Genomic DNA, 15,765 nt, shown 5'->3' with positions numbered 1-15,765 from the left:
AGAAATTCAAAACAAACAAAAAAATTTTTTTTTATTCGTCTCAATCCGGTCAATAGAAGCAGAAATATTCAAGAAAAGGTTACCAAAGAAAATAATGTGGAGATAAATTGTCCTAAAACCGGGTGCGGAACGTTCAGGAACTGGAAAACTTTTCTCTGTATTTTACAACGAATGAAATCTATTTTTAAAAACTTAGCCTTTCCCCAAAATTTTCCTAATTGATTATCAAAATAGTGTAGATTTACCCCCCCCCCCCCCCACTATAATGAGAAAGATAATTATTTTATTTCTTTGATGATGGAAACGGTTTGTAATGAAGGAATTTATGATTGTTTTCAGGTGATGATTGTAAGAACAATTCTTTCCGGTATGAGTTTGTTTATGTTTAATTAATAAGATATTAACATAAACAATTTCATACCGAAAGGAATTCTTTTTCAGAAATTCAACTATCAAGTTTAAGTACATCTGTGGATAATAGTTTTAGACTTTTCTTTTCAGAAGTTATTTTCGTTCACGTTTAAAAGAAGATTCTTTCCTAAATGAATTTGTGTTTCCTTTGATGTCTGCATATACGAATTTGTGTTCGTCCCTTCGTAAGCATGAAACTGAAACAAACCCAAAATAATAATTTAAAGAACCCATATTTAATTATTATTATTATCTAGCTATCGCAAAACACTACAATCTTCAAAAAGTTTACGAAAAGTCGTTATTTGAGTTTGCGTTTTTGTTTTTTTTTTTTTTTTTTTTTTTTTTTGTTTAGTGGAAAATCGGTATCAGCTACACATCTTTGTTATAATACAAAGCCATTTATGGAAAGTTATTTTCATCATCTGAGCAGTTAATAGAGCCCGAATTCCAGACGGAGAATTGACAAATTTTGATAACGTAATCGAAGAAATTATAGTTACTTTTATACCACTAGCGTCGCTGGTTTTCTTTTGCATCGAAATGAATATAGTATAATAAATAGGAGTGGGGTAAGCAGGTAACCAATTTTATTTTGTAGTTTATAAATTTACGAACTACATATTTACGGAGACTTACACAAGGAGGCCGAACTAAAGCGGGAGAATTGACAAAATTTGGCAATGAAATGGAAAAAGTTATTTGTATCACTAGCGTCGTTAATTTTCCTTTTGACCCGAAGTGCATTGCACGAAATAAATACGAACGAAATACTACAAAATGTGTCAAATTTTTAAAATCAAACTTGCGCCCTACACTTGCTTTACTATCCCGATGCAAAAGAAACACTACTGACAAAAGAAACACTACTGACATCTTATATGTGGCAGCCATTTGGTTAAATAGATTTCGGTCTCCTTGTGTAGTTTCCATGATTATATCTTTAAAGTCGCGGTTTACTATCTCGGTGCATAAGGAACACTATGACATTTTATTTATGATAGTCATTTTTTTACACGGAGTTCGGTCTCATATGAACATCTCGTTACGAAATATGGAAATCCATAGATTTTTCGCTCTTTGGTGGTCGTTCCATCAAGTAAGCCATCATAATTGTAAACGCCAAAACTAATAAATTATAGTAATCTAAATTCCGTATACAGGAGTTAATGATCAATCTTGAAATCGATGGATAACTAAAAAGGATGTTAGAAAAATCTCGACAATTTGTTGTTTATAAAAAAAATTTATTTAATTTTACAATTTTTTTAATAAATATAAAATATAAAAATACGTATCTTGGTAATGAAAGATAATCGTAATCATTGATAATTTTATCATAATTTCGCTTATTTTAATAAACAAACCTTTCCCGTGTTGTTTGGGAAAGATTTGGAACAAAAATCTGTCAAACGATTTACTAAAAAGTTGTTTATCTCAAACTAAATTAATTGATTTAACGATTATGTCCAGCACCGTATTTAAGTTCGGCTAGTTTCTTTTGTATTGCGTTAATTTCTGCATCACTCTTGTTTGAAAATAAATTTGTTGCTTTTTCATTCAATTTTAATAATACTTTGGTGCCTTGAGGTTCTTGAACAAAATCACCGCCATCATCTTCTCCGTCTTCTGAAGCTGGTTCTCCTTCATCTTTTTCACTATCTTTTTCATCTTAAAAAAAAAATTATTACAAATTAATTTTGACATTCTAATCAAATTGGTAGAAATATTATTTGTGAAATTAACATATTGACTACATATGGATAAAGCCCCCAAGGACCTTGCGAGCGTGTCCGCCATATGAAGCCTTAAAGGCGCAAATATTATTTTAATTAATAATTTTTATCGCCCTCCCCTGGACCTAAATTACCTTGGCACAAAGTATGTGTTTATGCCAAAATACTATTGATAAATGGTAAGCAATCAGGTGGTCTAAATTGGATCTACTGAAAAAGCGGTCCACTTCCTGTTTAAATAGTACAAATTATCGTCAGTTGGTGGGATTTATCTAATTTGAATTTGAATATTTTTATTGGCCTTAAAAATTTGTAAATACAAGTATTGGCATCTGGTAGTCGAGTTTGCGATTTGGCGAGTTGCAACTCGCAAGTTATCAATTGAATTCATGAAATTTTTAGTCATGGCAGTCAAAATTAAATTAAGTGAATTTTATTCTCATAGACTCATACCATCATCATCAGTTATGTCAGGATCTTCATCCGTTGAGCGTACTTCTCTCACTCTTTCGAAATCTCTGAAATAAAAAAAAAATGACTTAGATATTATGCAACTTACAATACATGAAAGTAAATATTATATAACTGGAAATCAGGAAAGATTTTTTTTTAAATAATAAGGAAATTAAAAAAAAAATGTTTTCTTTAAAAAAACGAAATAATTTGAATAATCAATTCAAATTATATTATAATGTTTGGCAGTTTTCCAATTTTATAATATTTGTTATTTGAACATTGCTCTATATAGTTCGTAAAAATTTGACCTTGAATTATTGCAAAATTGCACTTAATTTATAAAAAGTATTAAAATTAGTTATAAATTTAAACTTACGGTATTGAAACACCTGCTTCGACACTGTTAAAATATAAAACTAAACATAATAACGGTAATAAACACAAAATTAACTTCATTTTAGTAAACTTTTTTGTTTTTTTAATTTAATAAGAAATAAATAAATTGTTTGGATAGTTAGTTGTAATGCGATTTTATTTTGAATGATACAATTTTAACCGCGATGATGCTTTTATATAGTTCCACATTAATTCTTATCGTCTTTAATAGAAAGAAAAGAATGAGTCAAGTATAGGTATGGATGGACCACGTAGTTTTATCATTATACAGAATATTCCACGATAATCAATCGTTATTAATTTTCTTGATGAATATATTAAATTTTTTAGTCCTTTTGAGATATATGCATTTTTATACCATGAATGTATGAAATATATCAAGGTATATTAAGTTTAGTCCCAATTGTTTGTAACGCTTAAAAATATTGATGCTACGAACAAAATAGGTGTTCATAAAATCACCTAATTAGTACGTAAAAAGTGAGGTTAAGTTCGTAAATGATGATTCTTATATGTCTTTGCGATCAACATAGGTCAATTGGTTCTAGTAAACCGTTAGAGATAGAGCAAAAGTTTAATAAGAAATGTTATTTTTAAAAAAATTAACAACTTTAGTTTGAAACATTTTTTCGTAAACATCACTGTTTATCCGTAAGGGCGCAAATTATGTTATTAAGCAAAATCAGTTATTTTTGTGACACCACAGTCGTGTTATATTATATACACGACTGTGACTATCTAAGAGTGTCTATATTTTTTTACTTACATGACGTAAGAAGCAAAGGATTATGTACGTTAAGACTGTCTGTATATGATATTTCAACAATTAACTCAAATTTCGAAATTAAATATCTCGATAAAAAAAAAAGAAACGTTCAGCTTACCCCCAAATTTTTCTTCTTTTATATCCTTTAATCATGAAGGTAACACAGCGGATGTCTTTTGTGAAAATTTTTAACTAGTGTGCTACCAGTACAATCAAAGCATTGACCTTTAAAAAAGTATTTTTTATTTAAAATTAAAAAAGGTATGTATATTAAATATGGTGGAAGCGATGGGCAAATTAGGTCATGCTTATCATAAAAATGCATTGTCATCCAAACTAAACGTGTTCAATCGGTTTTGTATATACATAAATTCAGTTCAATCGGTTTAAGATATCTGCTTCAAAATTGAGTTGCAAGATTTCACCGGAACAAACATAGTTACATATACTTGCATACATTTACGTCTTAAAACCATATGTTCTGTAACACTCTGTAAGATCCAATCTAAAAGTTAAAAAAAAAACCACACAGGAAAAATAATTTTTTAATTGAATCATTCCAAGATTCTGTAAATTCCATAATTTTGAAGGAGTTGAAAATATAATATTTCAGCTTCTTGGGCATTTTGATTAAAATTTTCAATTATCAATTGTATTTTGATGGCTATATATTTTAGACCAAAACTACAAAATTACTAACTAGGTAAAGAAATCGGATAAAGTCTAGGATCGCTTGATTTTAACCTACGGAGTCCAAAAGTAAAAATTATTTTGTAAAAAATAAAAATTCCCAATTTTTATTCAATAATTTCCTCTTGGTTATTCACCATATTTAACTGATATCAGTGTAATAAGTAATAAGCGGATTCGGGCAATGAATTTTCCCTTTTTTTATTCAAAATTTAGCTTGTTTATATCCCTCTTAATTTATCTAAAATTAGATTACGTCTTTGTTCTTACTTCGTATATTGAAACAAATCGCAATTTATAAATCATATGTGGATTGAAAAGGTCAAAGATCTTATTTTAGGATCAAAACAGTATATTATTAATAAATGATGCAAATTTGGGAATTCCGCATGTTGAACAAAATAAGATATGTCTGAAACTTTTGTTTTAAATGCGATAATATTTATTATTGAGATGCAAATTCTACGTAGTTTGTTGAAAAAAAATTTTTAATACAGATCTGAGGACATTAATTTGACAGTATTTTCGGAATGTTTGTAAATTTAGGAGGCTGTTGGTGAGTTTTTAATTTATCATAAGCGGAAACTTCTTTTTCAGGAAGCCCAATTTTTTTTTTAAAGTACCAGATACATTTATTAAGAATATAAACATTTTTTATGAGTATCATATCATGACTGTTTCTACAAGTTAGTATAAGATGGATCCACAAATTTCGTTTTGTCCTGGGGTCTTTTCAACTCTACTTTCGATCTTGACTATCTTTAATCTATCTTTGCCCTTTTATGCAATTCCCCCCCCTTTTTTTTAGTCTTCATAAATGCATTTCGGGGCCCATTGTGTTGCTAAACTTCGACAATTGCTCCAGTGGACAACTGCTTCTTTGCCATCCGTTATATATACCGATTTTTAATCCTCTACCTCAATTTGTACAAATGTTAAAAGGCATAAAAAACCGTGATAAAAAATATAATATAGCGAAATCTTTCTAGGGAAATTTTCAAACAGAAAAAACTTGTTATAGACACGACCTTAAAAAAAATCTAAAAAATTTGTACCCGTTCTGAAATTACTGTCAAATACAAAACCTGGCCCTAGATTTAATAAGGAAAAAAAAATTTAAAAAAAAAATGTGTGTTTACTTTTATTAAGTTTGTGGTCTTATTAGTGGGAAATAAAATATACCTCAAAGGAAATGTTGAATCAAAAAATATACACAATAGTCATTTTCTGCGGTTTTTTCCTAGTGTATTTAAATATGCAATAAAAATTTTCAAATAATTTTTCTTCCCAGATGAATAATTCACGAAATGTAAGCTCTTAAAATATTAAGAAAATTGTAAGCTCCGCTTCGCCCCTAATTAATGTTCGAATAAAAAAGTACCAAGATTTCTAAACGTCTATTTATTACTGACATCGTATGTTAATGGGCATCCAGATTATAATTCCCGAAAAGTTATTTTAAATTAGCCCCAGTATAAGTTTTCTAATATTGAAAATTCATTTTATAATAAACATCCCATAGATTTGAATATATTATTTCTTATCACTAAAAAATGATCGTATGGAGCCATAATATTTTTTTAAATATAAACATTCTGGTACGCCATTTGTTGAAAAATAATATGAGTTCATTAAGGTCATGATCTTGAAATGAAAATTTACGCATATAATAATTAAATGAATGCAATTAAATAATATCATTTATATTTCCTAATGATGCAAAAAAATTAAAAAAAAAAAACAAATTCACACACAAATTTTCACAAATGTTAGAAAAAATCCAATGGCATTTAGATAAATTGATTTTCCTATATATTCATTAATCTTAGTGTGGATTTCCCATGAAAATGTAACATTACATTTCGAATTAAGCACTTGTGAAAGCAAACAATTGACTGAGTTAGTTGTTGAAATACCATGTATAGACAGTGTCGTTTGTTTTTTTACGTCATAGAAGTAAAGGAAGATAGCCAGGCATACATGCATGTCACACACACATAACTGATATTCCCATATAATACATATTTACGCCTAATATGAGCTCTCACGGGTAAACAGTGACGTTTACGAATATTTATTACAAGATGGGTCCTACGGACCCAAGACCCAATTGACCTATGTTGCTCATTTACGAACTTGACCTCACTTTTTATATCCTGAACACGCTATAAAAATTTCAGCTTGATTATCTTCTTATCAAAATTTTGTTTGTAGCATCAATATTTTTAAGCGTTAAAAACTTGGGACTAAACTTAGTATACCTTGATATATTTCATATACATGGTATAAAAATACATAATTTTCCAATTTTAATGCAATTAATTGTTTTTGCATTATTACCCAGTAGTTTTGGAGGATATTTTACGCTGTTTCACTATCTTGAAATTCATAACGAATAATATGGTTATAGTTAAATCAAAAATCTTGGGAAAAAACTTGGTTCAATCGTTTTGAAATTATTGTCAAATACTATGACTATGGCTCTAGACTATGACATAAATTATCTTACCATTGTTTCTATAGAAACTATAGGATCTTGTTCCATGCCTAAATACATTAAGTCCACGGGACAGCATCCTCTTTGTTGAATGATTAATACATACTAGAAACTTCTTGCGTGACTTTCTTATGGCGAGACTACCAAACTTTCTTTCTGCGACGAGCACCGAAGGGTCTGTACAAGGTATGCGCCGACGGAAAGTGCCTGACGATAATTATTATTAATTTTTAACAATATCATCTAAAATATATGTAAAAATCAGCCCTGAGACTTTAAGAAAAGTGAGGGCTATATTTATGAATGGTTAGAGCTTCGTAGGCTTGAATTGGCGGTCGACCTAAGCTAGCAGCTATATACACACTCACAGTGTGTACATACCTGATTTATACCATGTTGATTACTTTTGAAAAAATAAGTAACGTCTGGGGGCCCTGGGATCTTGGACTATTAGAAAAAAGTCGTAGAGAGAAAGTTTGTTTCATTCAACAAAAAAAGTGTTGACCCGTGGACTACATTCATTCACTCTTGTTTATAGCGTTTTTTTTCTTAGAAAATTTAAAATGTTTTGTCATAAACACAAAAAAAAATGGACAAAATTTTCAGTAATGGACCGTTAAAATTTATTACACACAGAAATTTAATAAAAAATAATAAAAAATTAAAAATTATTGCTCTGTCATTATGTAAGAATACTAAAGACAATTTACCATCGGAACTATTACACGGCCGTCAACAGAACTCACCAGATTATGGTGATTTACCAGAACCTCCAACTCATCAATGTTGTGGCGGAGGATGTTCGAATTGTATATATATTACGTATGCAGAAGAATTATTAAAATATTTTAAATCGAAAGATATTTCAAAAGAAGATGCAAAAAAAATAGTTATGGAAAAAATTACTGATCCCAATCTAAAAATGTTTTTATTAATTGAATTAAAGTATTTTTAATCAATCGTATCGATATTATGTTTTATTTAAAATTACAAGTGGAATTTACAGACTTTAAAAAACCCTCGACAAAGGTTTTTTCCTTAAAGCTCTCTCCAAACTGAACCTATTTTACTGAAACATAGTTAAGAATCTTCGCTAAAAAAGTTGAAAGTTAAATTCGTTTAGGAGCTAAGATGCCACAGACAGACACATAGGCACACTAAAGTCGGAGGTCCGACATAGATGAGAAAGAAGTTTCTAGCGTCAGCGATAATATCTGTACTCACTTATGAAATCGCTATCTGGGCTGATACACTAAAGACAAATGCATTCCGAAGGAAACTCGCATCATTCTATAAATTGAGTGCACTTAAAATTTTCAGGACGCCGTATCCTAGGCCGCTGCATGTGTTATTGCAGAAATGCTTCCCCTTGAAATATTGGCTGAAGAACATGGTGACGTCGACTATTACTTGCCGCAGTTTCTCACCGGGCATGGATGCTTTGGAGCTTACCTTCACAAGTATAAAATAGCGCAATCCTCGGAATGTCTGAAGTATAAAGGCCAGGTGGAGGATGCAGAACATGTATTCTTACATTGTAACGCGATTCTTTTACCAACGAAGCTATCTAAAAGAAATTCTGGATCATACTATAACTCTAGAAAATTTAAATGAAAGTAGGGTATCAGGATCTGAAGAAGCTGAGCAAGGAAGAACGCAGCAGGAACACCTAGTAGCGTAACAGAATATTAGCTAACGTATACCTAACTTATTTGGAGGAAGAAGTCACTGCTTAAGCCTTCTCGCGAAATAATACCTAGCGGTTGTACCGCAGTCTGAAACCTTGGAGCCATCAATCTTAATAGAAATCTCGGCGGAGAAGCTGTGGGCTTTCTTGTTGCTTCATCTGCTTAAAATAGCATCTCCTATCCGTAGACGTCTCGCCTTTGGGTGACAGGTTGTTCTCAAGGAGGACCCAGAGAACCCCTTGGTGCTAGGGACCCATTTGCGGTTCCTCTTATTATTATCTTATATTCTTATTTACGCGTCTTATTATTATTATAGTTTATCGAAATTATTATAAAAGTTTCAATTTTACGAATATTAATCGAGAAGTTGTAAATGTTTCAATTTTACCCGCGAACAAATTTTGATGGTATTTGTTTATAAAATTGAAATTGTCCAGCGAATCTGATGGGTAACGGTTAACAAATAATGAAAAGCAACAGTTTCAAAAAAACTCCTTTATTTTATAAAAAATGCATTTCGTGATTCGTATAAGCCATTCTGTAAATTTGATTGCTCAAACAGCTTTTTGATTCAAGGCTCCTAGACGTAATTAACAGTGAGAAAGATATTTGTGTAAGGTCATATCAAAAGGTTGGCCTGTTTAGAATCAAAATGATGGCAGAGAGATTTTGCGCGAAATGCAAAATAAACAAATAATGACTTCCACCGAACTCAAAATTTCGTAAAAAAAAAATAATAATCTTTTTGATATTACAAAACTTGTTTAATTTTTGATGTGAACAAAATGATCCAAAATGGTCAATAAAAGCTATAACCTTACTTTCTTTCTTCGATCAAAACATCTAGCGATATAGCACTTATGATGGTTGCTGAAGTTGCTGTTGTTTTAATAATTTATAGGCTTTAACAGCTTCATCACGATACTGTTCAAGTTGACGCCGTGTACCAACTGGTAAATCTTTCCGTTTTCCTTTTTTGTCTATGATAGTTTTCGATGAAGATTTTTCTTTAAGTATGTTGGTTTTCTTCTCCTTTTTCTTATCGTTTTCCTTATTATCTTTTAACATTGATTTTAATATTAAGTCTTTATTTCCAATCTAAACAAAATAATTTTCTTAAGTTGTGACAACCAATTACTGACTACGGTATTCAGGGGAACAACAGTCGGACCTAACATCTTGATATACCAATTTTTTTTCGTCATACTTCCCACAAAATTCTTACTTTTGTAAGAAAACTCTGTCTGTTTGTATGTTACGCAATCACGCCTAATCTACTGAATCGATTTAAATGAAATTAGGTACAGATAGCCTAGACCCTGAGAAAAGACATAGGCATGTAAGGGGTTGAAAGACGTGTGCTTTAAAAACTTAAAAAGTCCTGCATCGATTAAGCTCAAATTTTGACACGATATACAACCAGCTACAAAGAATTGTTTTTATATATTTTTAACATTCGGGGGATAGAAAGTGGGGCGTGAAAGTGGGAATGAACAATCGAATACCCAAGTATGATATCAAATAAAAGGGCATGATGCGTACATTAAAAATAAATACTTCCCTAGAATAAAATTGACTAGATACTAGATATGTCCCACAGCGAAGGGACAAGCAGAGTACAGAGTACAGCTAGGGCTTTTCCCTTAAAATTAGGACTCCGCACCAAAATAATAAAATCGACGAAATTATGACGGTCAACGGTGAGAGTGTTAACTCTAAAATGTACTACGCAGTTATTTGTCATACTAAATAGTATGTACCAAGTGCTGCGTTAATATAGATATCTCTCTTCAACCACCAATACTCTAACTAAAGTCGTTTCTGTTCAACCATAAAATTGATTAACTTTGCATTATCATATCGATATTTAATTAAGTTTATCTCGAGTTAGAGGCGATCAATTGATTTCAAATTTTAATGGTAATTGGTGGTAATGGTAATATAATATACTTAATAAGTATATACAAATTTAGAACTTTCGGACAACAGCCTTAAGAAAAAATTGATTATAGATCAATAAGACCGCAACCATTATCATCTGTTTATGTTTAATTGTTTGACGACGTATGACTGCCGTTACAGGGAAGCTTGGATATCTGGACTATAAACTTACCCTTGGAATATTAATATTGATTTTTAATTTTGGATGTTTTAATGTTGGTGGCTCATGAGCAATTTCACCAAATTTAACTTCATCTTTATATTTGCTAAATTCATCGGCACCACTATTTGATAATTCCTGTTTTTTACGTTTCCGTTCCACCAATTTTATTTTACGCTTTTGTGCTTTCGTTAAACGTACTTCGCCGTCTTTTTTTTTAATTTTCTTCTTTTTCTTCACTTTACCATCTGCGGTGGTTACAGCATCTTTTTTAGCTTTTTTTACTAATTCATCAATTTCATCTTTTTCCTTTTTTGTTATTCCTTCAACCTATAAAATCAATATTATGGTGATAAGACTTTTAAAAAGTTTCACAGAAAGTCATTTTCCAATCTAATATTGCGGAGTCCTTTCATAGAATTTGATAGGACTATAATAGAAGTAGTTCCTGGATGACCGAACTTTACTCGGTATTTTTTGAGTTATATAGGCGCAAATTTAAGATTATAAGAACCAATTAAAATGTCTCCACACAAATACCAGTTTAATAATAATGTAATGTACTTAATTTCGTTACCAATTGATGTCAGAAAGAGTCATATTTTGCAGTCAAGGTTTCAGTTTTCCTTGTAAACATAGATATAAAGCAACATTTAAAAAAAATGAAACCTGGCCAAATCGATCGACAAGAATTGCTGGTTTAAATATATAAGATACGATAAAAAGACATTAAACAAACCTGTCCAGTAATTGGATTTCTATGCACATCAACACCATATTTTTGTTCGAATTCATTTTCTACTAGAACACTTTGTACAATATTATTTACACGATTTAAAAATACTCGATCATTTTCACCAGGTTTTTGTTTGAATACCGGTATCGGTTTTTCTGGTTTTCCTTTACTATATTGTTCATTACGTTTCATAATTTGTACATTTTCTGTGTTAGAACCATCTTTCTTTTTACGTTTCCCTTTTTTAAAAAAAAAAAGTAAATTTATAGACCGAATTCATTATCTTTATAATTAATATAAGAAGTAATTTTGGAGGATTTATGTTATATTTTCGAGGTTTTAGTCGCTGAATTTATCGTTTTGCTACAATATTGGTCCAATAAAATTTGAATACATACTTTTACGTTTTAATGATATAGTTCCATCTTTAACTTTTTTTGTTAAATCCATAACCCGTTGAAGACTTTTTGGGACATGTTGTTCATCCGGATCCTTGGGTGGTGCATCAATTTTTGTTATGATTCTATAAAAATAACGAAAAAATAAAGATTTTTTGGCTAGCTAAATTTTAAAAAAACATTTCATTCACTAACTTTTTTAATCGATTTTCTTGTTGTACATTTGGATCTTTAATTCCTCTGTGCTTCTTACCAGGAATTTTTCGTCCCATTTTTATCAAAAACTTAATTAAATTTATCTTCTACAATGAATTTGTGGTCATAGAAAATTTTCAAATAAAAAAATTAACCATTTACAGAATTATGGGAAAATTACATAAATCTAACCTCAAATTAATAAAACCACGTGTATTTGACATTTCTCAATCATACGTTTGAAAATTTTCTAAAAAGTTTGTGCCAAGAACGTAACGTTTGTATTAATGACGTAAAACTCGAGTGAATAGGGTAGCAGAGAAAAAGGCGCTTAGACGAGGTCTAGTCCACTCGGTCGTTGCGTACTTTGTTTTCAATTTTTTGTATTATTAATCAAAAATTCCATAAATTTTTTAAAGTAGGTGGTCTATCTATAGTTTCATCGGTATTTAATTATGAAACTTTCTTAAAATGGTAAATTTTGATTCATTGACCATCCAAGATCACGAGAATCTAAATTTAAGAACTTTTTAGCTTTTTTTATAATTAACAATTTATTTTAACCCTCGAGCATATGAAGCATGACCATTAATTATCTGACAGAAACCGAAAACTATTAGATTTGGAAGACCTCCTTTTTCGAAAAAAGCAGCACTACATTTACCATCGATAGGGTATTATCGTTAGTCAAAAATAAATCATGAAATTTGAAAAAAGTAAAAATTTATGTAATAATATCTTAAATATTCTGATTTCGAGTCATAAAAGCACTTTTTTCTTTTAAATATTTAAATTAAAAATCGTAATTTTTAAACTGTATATCACGTGACCTAAAACGCGGGTAAGCCCTGCTGTGATGTCATAGCGGCATGAGTCATAGACCATCAGTTAGTTCAGTGTAGACAGCTGGGTATAATATATACATAGATAATAAGTATTTATATTTATTATAATCAGATGTCTATGAATATATATGTCAAACTTATTTGTGTTATTTCTTATAGTGATACCCATATCACGTCATCAAATTGGATGCCCGCGTTTTTGACAGTTTAAAAAAGGTTTAAAAAATTTAAGTTTTTGGCAAGAAAGCGTGTGTATTTTTCCGAAATAAATTTTTGGAGGCTTTTTATTAGCAAAATCAACATTTTGAAGTACTTTTTCAAAAATAGTGGAATACACTATTACCTTAACAAATTATTTAAGTTTCACATATTCGAAATTCGATATAGTTGGTAAGGAATATTGGAACGTGGCCAAAATTCAAAGTCAAAATAAGGTGTCAGATTGAAGAAAAATAATATACAATATGACTTGAAAAGAGAATGAATAAAATTACCAGTAACATCTCATTTAAATATCGGAAATTACCAATTTTGAATAGCACAATATTTAAAGTCTGTTCGACGAACAATAAAGATGAAGTATTAGAAGTGACAAAAAAACCAGATGATGCGTTTCCCGAGGAACCTACAACATGCTGTATGTCAGGATGTGCAAATTGTGTATGGATTGCGTACGCTGAAGAGCTAACAAAACATTTCCAAGATGGGGGTGATGAAGCTCAAAAACAAATTATGGAGAAAATTACTGATCCAAATCTTAGAATGTTTTTATTAACCGAACTGAAATGTATATGCAAATAAATTTTTAGTCGTATTTACTCAAATGTTTAATTATTTTCTAGTTTGAAACCCGAGAACCTAATTCATTTTTAAAGACACTCGCTTATTTCCCGGTAAAATATCGACTTATGTACTGTATATTTGTATTTTTTATCAAAGATCAACGAGGAGGCATGTTTTATAAATACGTTTCATGATCCCTACAACATAATTTATGTGGTTTTAGGGATGTCTGATATATATATTTGCTCGAAAAGGATATCGTGGGTTAAGCGTGAGTCTCACATTAAGAGGAGAAGTAGATAATTAGCGTGACCAGAATATTATTTAAGTTTTTTTAGTAAAAATTAATAGTATTCCCCTTTTCATTCAATGATCCACGGGATGGCCATGACCAGTGGGGAAACTAGGCTCCTTTTCAAAGTTTAGGGGGCGCTCTGAGCTTAGCACGGGTCTGCGGGTTGTGTTGACTTTTTGATTAACCCTGTGATTACGTTCATTCACATAATCCTCAGAAAATCTGAAAAGACCAGGTATTTTAATCAATCATGCGGTTGCGCTGCCAAGAGGGCGCCCGCCATACTAACTGACTGTCAATTAAAGTACTTCCATACTAACCGGCCCCCATAATAATAAATATATTTTTTAATTTATTTATTTTATTATTCGAATATATATAAAAATAACAATAATATATTCGAATTTCTTTGTTAAAAAAATTAAAGAGCTTCATTGTTTGGATGAAACACCGTCCTCTGATTCCGAAGTATGTGAAAGAGTAATTAATTCTCCAATACCTTTATCAAATGCAAGCTTTGACAGTTGGCAGTACAGATGTAATAAATCGCGGCCACTTAAAGCATCCTAATGAGGCAGTATATCAACTTATGAAAAAGTTTTCACTAGCTATGGAAAATCATTATTGCATCTGCAGAATGTTAATGAGCTTTAAACAAGAATTATTCAGGAATGCTGTTAAACATTCCCTTTCCTGAATGCCACAAAATACGCGAGAAAGTTTTGAAAACATTTATTTCCTTACGTCTTCACATTCTTGCTAAAGAACGGTGCAACCAGAGAACTAAAAATTTATTTGTTCTTAGTATTAAGAATACTTTAGATATCCATAAAATATAATAAAAATATTTATTTTAGTTGACAGTTAAGGGGTAACGATATTTCTTGTTCATAAGGGCGCGGCCATGTTTTTTTCCTATTTCTGACATCTGGCGTCGAGAAAAAAACATGTATATAAAGCTACCTACATTTTGACATTATGGAAACGAACCTTTTTGAAAGTATTTTGTGCAAAATGCAAATTTTTTATCTGGTCTGATTTAAAATCATAACTTACATTAAAATTTAAGTCGAAATCCGATCGAATAATCTACTCTTACATATAAATTTAAATAAATAAATAATAAATTTCTACATAAATTTAAAAATTTTAAAATAATTCTATTTTATAAAAAACTAACCCCATAAAAACCAAGTTTTTAATATAAAGCTACCTGCTAAATCTTAGGGAAAATAAATCAGGTTACTGTTTTCACGTATGAAATTTTATATGATCAATTGAAAATTACAGATCTGACCCAATTTGAGTAAAAATTGACTCAAATTATAACTTACATATCATATAAAAATGCAAGTCGGTATCCGATCAATATTTTTAATAAAAAATTTATTTGTAACTAAGGTCTGGCCTAATTGAATATAGAATTAAAAATAATTTTAAGCAAACTTAACTTACATTAAGGGTCTATTTGGCTAGGTGCTCTGAACCATTGCTTCGAGGCGCGATGCTCGAGCATGGGCCACTAACCTCCTATCGAAATTTTTAATAAAAAAATGCTTATTCATATTACAAATTGTATTTAGAAGGGCTAAAGAGTTTTCACATTTTATAAACACGAATTTAAAATATTAACAAAAAATAATAACCTCACATAGGATCGTTAAATAAATTAAAATTTTTTTTTTATCATTAAAAGTTACAAAATTTAAGTTTTTAGCCCTTTGTAACATCATTTTGAACATGCATGCAAATTTTCAGGTCATTTTATTGAG

At 30.3% G+C, this 15,765-nt stretch overlaps 3 protein-coding genes across 4 annotated transcripts; 1 reads left to right on the top strand and 2 right to left on the bottom strand.

Moving 5' to 3' along the window:
• Positions 1–1,693: 1,693 nt before the first annotated feature.
• On the bottom strand, positions 1,694–3,150 carry LOC123295522. Its single transcript, XM_044876901.1, has 3 exons — positions 2,980–3,150; positions 2,601–2,665; positions 1,694–2,082 (listed from the first exon to the last, which is right to left on the bottom strand). Exons 1-3 carry the CDS (start codon positions 3,057–3,059, stop codon positions 1,868–1,870), a joined length of 360 nt encoding a protein of 119 aa, XP_044732836.1. The 5' UTR covers positions 3,060–3,150; the 3' UTR covers positions 1,694–1,867.
• A 5,970-nt stretch (positions 3,151–9,120) lies between these two features.
• Positions 9,121–14,755, bottom strand: LOC123295181 (coiled-coil domain-containing protein 137). 2 transcript variants are annotated; one of them, XM_044876429.1, is made up of 6 exons: positions 14,738–14,755; positions 12,071–12,177; positions 11,876–12,000; positions 11,481–11,716; positions 10,754–11,071; positions 9,121–9,738 (listed from the first exon to the last, which is right to left on the bottom strand). In XM_044876429.1, exons 2-6 carry the CDS (start codon positions 12,145–12,147, stop codon positions 9,499–9,501), a joined length of 996 nt encoding a protein of 331 aa, XP_044732364.1. In that variant the 5' UTR covers positions 12,148–12,177; positions 14,738–14,755; the 3' UTR covers positions 9,121–9,498. The 2 variants fall into 2 exon arrangements, with proteins under 2 accessions (XP_044732364.1, XP_044732363.1); XM_044876428.1 differs by lacking the exon at positions 14,738–14,755 and adding an exon at positions 12,263–12,444.
• Positions 13,336–13,720, top strand: LOC123295182 (oxidoreductase-like domain-containing protein 1). Its single transcript, XM_044876430.1, has one exon. It carries the CDS (start codon positions 13,396–13,398, stop codon positions 13,714–13,716), a length of 321 nt encoding a protein of 106 aa, XP_044732365.1. The 5' UTR covers positions 13,336–13,395; the 3' UTR covers positions 13,717–13,720.
• Positions 14,756–15,765: the final 1,010 nt, after the last annotated feature.

This window comes from Chrysoperla carnea, chromosome 3, assembly GCF_905475395.1.
Source record: "Chrysoperla carnea chromosome 3, inChrCarn1.1, whole genome shotgun sequence".
NCBI lineage: Eukaryota > Metazoa > Arthropoda > Insecta > Neuroptera > Chrysopidae > Chrysoperla > Chrysoperla carnea.
The sequence above is the reverse complement of the archived record's forward strand: the minus strand, read 5'-3'. Positions and strand labels throughout refer to the sequence as shown.

Bases quoted from the DNA above. Each gene is read 5' to 3' on its own strand.
- LOC123295181 (XM_044876429.1), bottom strand. From the start codon at position 12,147: ATGGGACGAAAAATTCCTGGTAAGAAGCACAGAGGAATTAAAGATCCA. The intron at 11,717-11,875 runs GTATGTATTCAA...TTTTTAAAAAAG, and splicing joins TATATCATTAAAACGTAAAA to GGAAACGTAAAAAGAAAGAT. The intron at 11,072-11,480 runs GTTTGTTTAATG...TTGATTTTATAG, and splicing joins GAAATCCAATTACTGGACAG to GTTGAAGGAATAACAAAAAA.
- LOC123295522 (XM_044876901.1), bottom strand. From the start codon at position 3,059: ATGAAGTTAATTTTGTGTTTATTACCGTTATTATGTTTAGTTTTATAT. The intron at 2,666-2,979 runs GTAAGTTTAAAT...TTTTTATTTCAG, and splicing joins GAAGCAGGTGTTTCAATACC to AGATTTCGAAAGAGTGAGAG. The intron at 2,083-2,600 runs GTATGAGTCTAT...TTTTTTTTTAAG, and splicing joins TGACATAACTGATGATGATG to ATGAAAAAGATAGTGAAAAA.
- LOC123295182 (XM_044876430.1), top strand. From the start codon at position 13,396: ATGAATAAAATTACCAGTAACATCTCATTTAAATATCGGAAATTACCA.